Source organism: Ostrinia furnacalis, unplaced genomic scaffold (genome assembly GCF_004193835.3).
Source record: "Ostrinia furnacalis isolate ACB-3 unplaced genomic scaffold, ASM419383v2 OfSCF5553, whole genome shotgun sequence".
In the NCBI taxonomy this organism is placed as follows: domain Eukaryota; kingdom Metazoa; phylum Arthropoda; class Insecta; order Lepidoptera; family Crambidae; genus Ostrinia; species Ostrinia furnacalis.
Window position 1 is genome coordinate 104,114 of NW_021135792.1, and position 8,975 is coordinate 113,088.

The following is an 8,975-nucleotide window of genomic DNA, read 5'->3' on the forward strand; positions in this document are numbered from 1 at the left end:
TTCGTTGCAATCGCTGTTAGTTTGAAATCTCCTTGTCAAATTCGTGACACCTAAAGTGGCCAAAAAGCTGACAACAACATTATGCTGTTGCGAACTTAAAAGACTAAGGCTGGGTTGCACCATCTTACTTTAACTTTAACAAACGTCAAAAATCTGTCAATCTTCATACAAAAAGCACCGGATAATGTTGTGGTGCAGCAACTCAGCCTTAGCATGATAGACGACTCTGCGCGCGTCCCTTTATTCTGGCGTTTCTAGTGTGACATTACTACGTCAATGTCACTATGACAGCAGCTCATTGGCTATAACGATATCGTTTTTTATCGTTTTAGATTTTTTAACAATTAACAGTATACGGCGAATGAGATTTACATGTGTGGTGGCTCGCTACTGTTTGTTTTTCAAAAGTTTTGACAGACATTACACTATCGTTATTTATTACACGTACGTACACACACAAGTGAAGCTCACTCGCCTTCGTGAGTTGCAAGAACTATACATGAAGTATTTAGTATATTTTGCTGTTCGCTTCGGTGTAACCGCGTGCCCAAATTACAAGCATTTAGTTAACTATTTAATGATTGTAGGCCTATTGGGGTTCCAATGCAATGTCTGTGCTAACATTCAGCGATTATAAATTCATAAGTACTTTTTAATAAGTTGAAAAACATAACCCTCCATTTGGTGCAGTCGGGTAAGAAGCCCTTTTTGGAGGTTCGGGGAGGTTTTGGATTTCAATTTACTTGATGGTAGGTATGGGGCTCGTTTCCATGGCAATCCAGTAATGCATCATCATCATCATCTCAGCCATAGGACGTCCACTGCTGAACATAGGCCTCCCCCAATGCTTTCCATGCTGCCCGGTTGGTTGCTACCTTTATGATGTCGTCGGTCCACCTTGTCCCACGCTGCGCTTTCCGGTTTCATCGGCCGTCAGTACTGTCAGTAATGCATGATCCTGCAAAACTTTACTGTCGTGTGAACACAAGTGTGTTTGAAATTCGAATTACAAATTCTACCGGATCGGTTTTTTGCGGGACACAGCTTGTGTTCGTATTAAAACACGTATACTTCTAAACGGAATCCTGCAAAAAACGGGATGTCTCCGTTGGAATAGGCCCAATGTCTGTAGCGATTAGTTTTTCGTTGATTTACGATTTTATATGTATTTTAGAGCTAAGATTGGCAATATTAGTGTTGTATGTGTATCGATATTCCAGTGTGGATTATTATCGATATTTGAAATAAAACTACTATAAAAATAATTATAAGATAATGTTCTGATGTTTCTTTTTGGTAAGTAAAATTTTGAAATAGACAATTTGACACCATTCCCCAATAATTCGAAATCACATTTTTTCTAAAAAAGACACTTTATTCTGGTCTTAAAAACTTAATTAATTTTAAATTAATTGTAATTTACGATTTTTGGTCGCATTGTAATTGAAAAAAGTAGTTTATTTGAGTTGACAAAAGAGTGACGTCACTTGCTTGTAGTGCCATACAAAATCTATGGGAGAGTTTCGTTTTGACAGTTTTAAAAAGTACGTCAACTGATTGGTGGTGTCAACATGGCTATTACTTAATTTTAAATACCTTTAATTATTTTAATAAGTAGGACTGTATTACAAGTTGCCTTACACATGCTATTCATTATTTTACATTCAATCTATGTTTTGGAACTAATTTAAAGTTAAAATTAGTTTTAAATGTCTGATAAGTAGCCTAAGTCTAATGACTAAAAGACTGGACTTTTCAAAGACAAATAATTAGCTAAAAACTGTCTGAGGTAAATAATTAAAGTCTAGCCCAAAATAAATACTCATAAATCACTTACTAATTACTATACATTTTGTGTATGTATGTATGTACTTGTACAACATATTTAACTAGCAGCCGCACGCGACTTCGTACGCGTGGACCCGTTTTATTAGGGGTTGAATTTAGGAAAATCGCGTCTTAGTGAGCACCTACGCACGTTCTAAAAGGAACCCCCATGCAAAATTTGAGACTTCTAGCACTTGTTGTTTCTGAGATTTCGTGATGAACGAGCCCTTTCGCTTTTAACCATCGCTGTACGAAGTGGGGTGTGACACACCCCAGTCCTTTAAAAATAGCCACAATTTTAAAAATTTGCAAATGCTGAATTTGAAATTCTCAGTAGCTGGAATTATGACACTGCTGCTTCGATCAGCGTTGCAAAATCAGTCCAGCGGTGACTACCAACTGAGTTACATGCCTTTAAAGTGCGTGTGGGTGTCACACACCCCACCTGGTACGGGACGTTGTTAAAAAGTTTTAAAAAAATCTAACAGTTTTGGTGTAATTTATATATTTTTAGCTTTGTCAATTGAATAAAATTCAATACAAATATTATTTTTCGTGATTTTTACGGTATCTGAAATTTTCAAGCACTTTTAGTCAAATGAGATGACTTTTAGTGCGAATCTGGAAGTTTAGTACTGAGATCCGAAGATGTATGTGAACATACACTTATGGGCTACAATTTATACTTGGTGATACAATTTATGGGCTACTGAAATGGAATAACATATTTTATAAATAAATAAAATTGTTACGCTCCCATTTTATGCATTGAGCATACTCATTTTCTTTCATCAGAATTGTGGTAAATTGAAAACCGATGATCAAAACAAATTTATACATTGTTAACTGTTTAAGTATTATTTAGTTTGAAGTTTAATTGTTATTGATTTAAGACCTTGTGTAAAGACACTTAATGTGCAATAAAAAATTGAATTTGAAATAAAACTAACTGAATATTATAATATTTACGATAACCAATTACCTGGATGTGAGATGTTCCGTTTTAAAGATAAGTGTTTCTTTAAAACGGAAAACAAAATATGCATTAAAAATAAATAGAAACCTATTATAAGTTTTTATTTACATTCAAGGATTAAAGAAAGTTATAGCCAGATCTTACAATAATTGTTTTAAGCCACAAATATTCCTTAACTCTTTGCTAATTAATTCAATAACATATTGTTTAAATAAGTTCCGAATAAATTAAATACCTATTAAATAAGTAAAATTCGAAAGCAACTGTATGATTTTGTATTTCTCGCCCTAACTAGCTAAACTAATATCATGAGATTTACACTCATAATATCAACAATAATTGTAGAAAGGGCTACTTTTTTCTCGGGAAATTGCATAGTTACCTCGGAATGTGCGATAGCAATTTTGTGACCCGAGCGGGCAATCGCTAGTTCAAATTTTACACGAAGCCTCATATAATATTTTGTAGCGATTCTTTATTGGGTTTCAAATTGACTTAAATGCGACGTTGCCAAACGAGCGCTACGAATGCTGGTAATAAGCAATACTCAATCCTAATTGCTTTACATAGAGCTTGGTTTGCTAGGGCAAACATCTACAGTGGTGCGCCGACGCTGCTTAGACCCGAAATATGAATGAACGGGGGCGGAGCAAAATCGAGCGTGTGTGTGCAAACAATTTAGGCCCTTAAGGTGTCAAGGCGTTCGAGTCCCCGATAGTACCTAGATGATTTGGTATGCTATAAATTACTGAGATATTATTGTGATAAAAAAACATAAATCATAATATCCATTGCTTACATGACAAGGTGACAGAAATTACATGAGACGTACGCGTGGACCCCGTTTTACTCCTTCAGGGGTGGAGTTTCGTAAAATTCTTTCTTAGCGGATGTTTACACCCCATAAGGAACCTACCTGCCAATTTCAAGTTTGCAGGTGTTATAGTTTCGGAGATTCCGTGATTAATCAGTGAGTGGCGTATTACATATTGACATAAATACGGTGTCATAATTTATATTAATCATTAAAAATTACTTTAAGTGAATTAGCAAAATACAGTCATCTTATTATATTTTGTTCCTAATCCTTAAAATTAGTCTAGTATCAAAATTTTTCCAATAGACACTAAAATCTAGCCCCAAAATGGCGGCTTATAAACCGGCTCAAACTGCTTTGAACCAGTTCAGACTGGCTGCGGTTGATTTTCTGTTCGTGCAAGTTTAAAATCTATTACGGGAAAACGGCTTAGCCCGCAATATGGGCGGATATTACCGGTAATATACCGGTTTTACCGATAAAATACCGGTATTGATGGTAATAACGGAAAATGAGGCGTCGGCTTAGGTTTTGGAGATGGAAAATCTGGGATTTGATAGGTGTTTAGGGACAAAGACACGGCTTTTTTACCTTTATTTACTACCATTACCTACCTAAGTGTTTTGTGAGGCACTGTAACGCCCGTATTCACAAACGATGCTTGCTTAAGTGAAGCAGCAAATTGAACGCACAGCGTTGAATAGAGCTCTGTGATTGGTTCGTGTGTCACCCTGTGCGTTCACGCGCACTGTGAGAACTCATAGTAATGTTTGTGAATACGGGCGTAAGATCTCTAGGTAGTCAGAAAATACATGTTTATCAAAAATAGCATCTATTTATTATAGCGTACCGGAAAACGTGTGACTTCCACCCACAAGGTGGAACGACGACATCAGTAGCCACAGAAGGCGCTGGATGCAGGTCGTTAGCGTTACCAACCGGGCAACATGGAAATCATTGGAGGATGCCTATGTTCAGCAGTGGACGTCCTATGGCTGAAATGATGATGATGATGATGAACGCCCATAAGATTTTTCGCCCAATTGAAAGATACCATATTGTTTAACATAATAATATTATAATTATGGTAAAGTTTCCAAAGGAAACACAATAAAGTTTCGGTGCTACAAGCGAGCAAAGCCACGAGCTGAAGCTAATAAATAAAAAAATTGCTAATCATAACAAAAGCGTAACTGAATTAAAAATTACAACGAAATGAAAGAATACACTTTAGGACTAGGGCCGTCTTTGCACAGCCACTGTACTTGTAAGGGGTCGGGCTTGTTCACGAGCGGCAGCGGTAGCGGGAGCGGGAGCGAGTTGACTGAAAATATTAAACTTAGAAGAGTTAAGCACATCAGACTACATATTTTTGTTGAAAAATCACCCCTAATAAAACTACGAAAGATACCAAAGTTTTTGTATTTTGTGGTGTCACAGAAAGACTATCGCGCTCGTACCCTGCCGCGCATCCTAGCGCCGTGATAAAATCTTATCGATGATTTCAGACTACATGGGCTTATTGCGTAAAATCGATAAAATGACGTGATAAACGGTAATCGCGGCCTGCATCCTAGGCTTACTGGTTTCAAAATCTGAGATAAAAAAATCATAAATGTTTTTCCTTGGACGAGAACAGGAGCTGATCCTACATCGCTTCCAAATGACAAATCTATTCCATTTGAGCTCTTCTATCTAGTCTTGACGGGAATACTTCGAGTTACCACTAACCCTGTAATATACGTTTTATCACCCGCTTTTCTATTTCTAATACATCCGCACCCTTACCCAAGACAGCTTATACAAATACTTGCGTTGAGGAGAATTATATTTTTTCACAAAATTTGCCTTAAGCATATAAAATGAGTAGCTACGGGCGTTCGGTGTTTTTGAGTCGTTTTACCCTACTGTGTATTTAAAAGAGCGTAATGTTTTTTTGGGTGTTGTTGTTGGANTTTAGCATGTCAGAGGCAGAAATCGCCTTATCAGAAAGCGGAAGTTTCTTCACAAATCGAAGACAATATACAATTGAGCGGAGCAAAACGAGCCACGAGGAAACTCGCTCGGACAATAAAAGAAGCGGATGTGACTGTGGGGAGTCTTCAGAAACTGCCGCCAACACTACCTTTGTCTCGGGCAAATCTGCGGGAAGAGAATCAGCGGGAATGGCAGAAATTGGCCATTCAGTGATGTCGTTACAAAGCCATGAGGGGCCAGTGAACCATTCAGTATAGTCCAGAATTTGTGCAGGAGACAAACCACGCGACAAGCAATCGCTAATGTTTTGGTTTCCTGGCACATGATAAAAATGATGAGCGGGAAGCGAATTTAATATTTTTGTTACGCGAGTAGCGATAAAAGTTTTAAATTTATGCGGTGAACCGTGAACCCAATGAAGAGCGACCATAGAGTCGGAAAGACAAAATATTTGACTGATATTATGTCGCGGCTGTATTACGTTAATAATATTTCGAACAAGCTTCGACATCAGAAGAATGCCGCAGAGCTCAAGTCTCGCCACGGATTGAGTTTGAAGCGGGGCTACCTTGGATTTAGCACACACGAGCTTAACGAGAGGAGCGCGAGCATCGTGTGACGCGTCTTCAGAGCGTATTGCCACAAATCATGGGATGTCGTGTCTACTGCTGGCGACGCCACTATGGTACACTCCTGTTCCACAGTACTGGCGTTGTCTGACACCGTGTCGAGTTGATAAACACCGTTGATTTGAGTACCAGTAGCTAGAATTTCATCACCATTGTAAATAATACAAGAATTTCTGTCAAATTTGACAACATAACCCTTTTTTGTCAAAGCACTGACAGATAATAAATTAGTACTTAAGTTAGGTACGTAATAAGTTTCACTTAGTGTCCTTACACAGTCTTTTAAACGAACCTGAACTTCACCTAAGCCCGCGGTCGATAGCATTTCACCGTTTGCAATGCTCACTTTAAAAACCTTATTACGATCGCACTTCACCATCACTTTTTCACTATTACACATGTGGTTTGTGGCCCCAGAGTCTATGTACCACACGTCACTTTTCACCTTCACGGAGAGTGCCGACAGATTAGCCTTGTTCTTCTTCCATGGCTTCTTCTGCTGTTTCTGACTCTTTGGCTCGTCCCCGGAGGTCTGTTCTTTGGACGTTGAACTCCTTTTTGGACAGTTCCGCAGCATGTGTCCTCTGGCACCACACCCGAAGCACTTTGGGTTCTTCTGTGTAATCAGTGCCGTTTCTTCAGTTTTCTCTTCCCGTCTTTGGGTTTCCTGAAGTAATTTAGTCGAGATGACTTCCGTACTTAGCTTGGAAGATGAGTGCTCAATCGCCATGATGAGCGGGTCGTAATCATCTGTGAGCCCACTCAGTATGATCACCGCAACGAGTTCATCGTCCAGCGGCGATTCAATTTCACTTAGTTGATGTGAAATTTCTTTTATTTTGTTCAGGTAAACTTCCATTGAGCTACACTCAGATAATTTCGTATTGAAGAGACTCCGCAGCAAGCCCAATCTCCTGCTCAGACCACGTCCCTCATACGTTTTCTGCAGTATTGTCCACGCTTCGTGGGCACTTTTGGCAGTGCGTATATGCGGAATTACGGTCGGCGCCACGGACAGCGCGATGCGCGCTAAGGCCTTATCATCCTTCTTCTTGTTGTCCTCGTCGGCCACCGCTTCTACGCAGTCCCACAACTCTTCATGGATTAGCACCATTCGCATCGAGAACTTCCACGTGGAGTAATTTTCTGCCCCCTTTAGTCTCTCAATGCAATTCTGACCGATTCCCATCGAAGCCATCTTGAATACCGTTCGCCGCTTCCGGTACGGTAATAATTCCAAGTGCGCGATGTATGACCAATTTCGCGGAAATATGGGTGCTTTTCACTTCTTGCAACCACGCTCTGCTACCATGTTGGAGTTTGGAGCGTAAGAAGGAAAAGACCACGAAGATTACCACGGATTTATTTTAGAACATACAGCACACAGAGACTACATGAGATCGAGTGACTGATCCAGAAGTCTGGAAACCTTACATTGACAGCGGAGTGCCAAATTCAAATATTCAAATATGCTTGCGTTTAACCAAAAAGTTTCTAACTTTCCAACAGTTGTAACTAAAGGTTTTCTTCTAGACTAGAATAACATTTACCAGAGAAATACTTAGAAGTAATTTATAAATACACAAAGAAATGGGTGGATTAAGGGTGTATCTAAAACTAGCTATTGCCCGCGGCTTCACTTCAGGTGGTCCACAGACAATCTAATTTGACATTTATTGTTTTAATTTGGCTTGTTATTTCAATATTGTTATAAAAGCCTATTTGCATGTTTTAAAAAATATAATATTTATAGTCTGATAAGCTTGTGTTTATCATAAAAATATATTTAACTACGCATGAAAAACTTTAAATTAATGAGTCAGTAAAATTACTATGTAATGTACTAACTCGATAAACCAACTTAATTGAGTTTAAACTGTACATTAATTAAGCAATAAAAATTAAAATTGTCTGTTTTAATTAAAATTCTGATAACAAAAGAGCAAACTTAAAATTAGTTAAACAATTTTATCGATATAATTTTTATCGACAATAGCCCCTCACTATCGCCTAGATCACGCGCGCGTAATGAAATAAGTCGCGTAGTTCTTTCACGACTCGATCTTGCGACTTACGACCGTAGTTGACAACCTACCAAGCTGTCAGGTAATAGTTGTAATATTCCTGTAATTTTGTTGGTTTTGTTACTTACTATGTATCAGACAATCTGTAAGGCCCAGAACAGACGGTGAATCGCAACTGCAACGAAACTGCAATTTTCTGATGATTCTTATGAATGAAACTGAAACTGAAAGTTTCAAACTGGTTGCGTCATGTGTGGTCTCTCAAGGGACGCTATGCCAGAAACTTAGATGCAACTCAAAAGTAACTAGCAGTCTCAGTTTCGTTGCAGTTGCGTTTCACCGTCTGTTCTGGGCCTAAATCCTATACCGATATAACAAGGCTATAAATCTATTGCACCATCTTCCTTTAGCTATAACGCCAAGTCTGTCAAAGTCCATACAAAAACACTGGCTAAATTTTAGTTACGGTTTGAATTAAGGTGATAAAACTCAGCCTTAGTATAGAGATGATTTCACCCTGAAGAAATTACCAATACTTATTTCAGAAACTCTAAATAACTCAGAAACATAACTATGTGTCAAACTGAGAACCTCCTTTTTTGAAGTCCGTTGAATTACAACTTTAAAGGGCTGAAATTCGGGATGTTCGTTTAAATAATTAGAATGAGGGTTTTCGCGAATGAAAGATTCGCTAGATGGCGGGACGTGGATGTGGGGTCTGACTG

The 8,975-nt window shown here is 38.5% G+C and overlaps 1 protein-coding gene across 1 annotated transcript; it reads right to left on the reverse strand.

Annotated features, from left to right (window-relative positions):
* Positions 1 to 6,240: 6,240 nt before the first annotated feature.
* LOC114361313 (uncharacterized) lies at positions 6,241 to 7,729 on the reverse strand. Its single transcript, XM_028316307.1, has 2 exons — positions 6,519 to 7,729; positions 6,241 to 6,361 (listed from the first exon to the last, which is right to left on the reverse strand). Exons 1-2 carry the CDS (start codon positions 7,422 to 7,424, stop codon positions 6,278 to 6,280), a joined length of 990 nt encoding a protein of 329 aa, XP_028172108.1. The 5' UTR covers positions 7,425 to 7,729; the 3' UTR covers positions 6,241 to 6,277.
* Positions 7,730 to 8,975: the final 1,246 nt, after the last annotated feature.

Bases quoted from the DNA above. Each gene is read 5' to 3' on its own strand.
- LOC114361313 (XM_028316307.1), bottom strand. From the start codon at position 7,424: ATGGCTTCGATGGGAATCGGTCAGAATTGCATTGAGAGACTAAAGGGG. The intron at 6,362-6,518 runs GTTCGTTTAAAA...ATGAAATTCTAG, and splicing joins CGGGCTTAGGTGAAGTTCAG to CTACTGGTACTCAAATCAAC.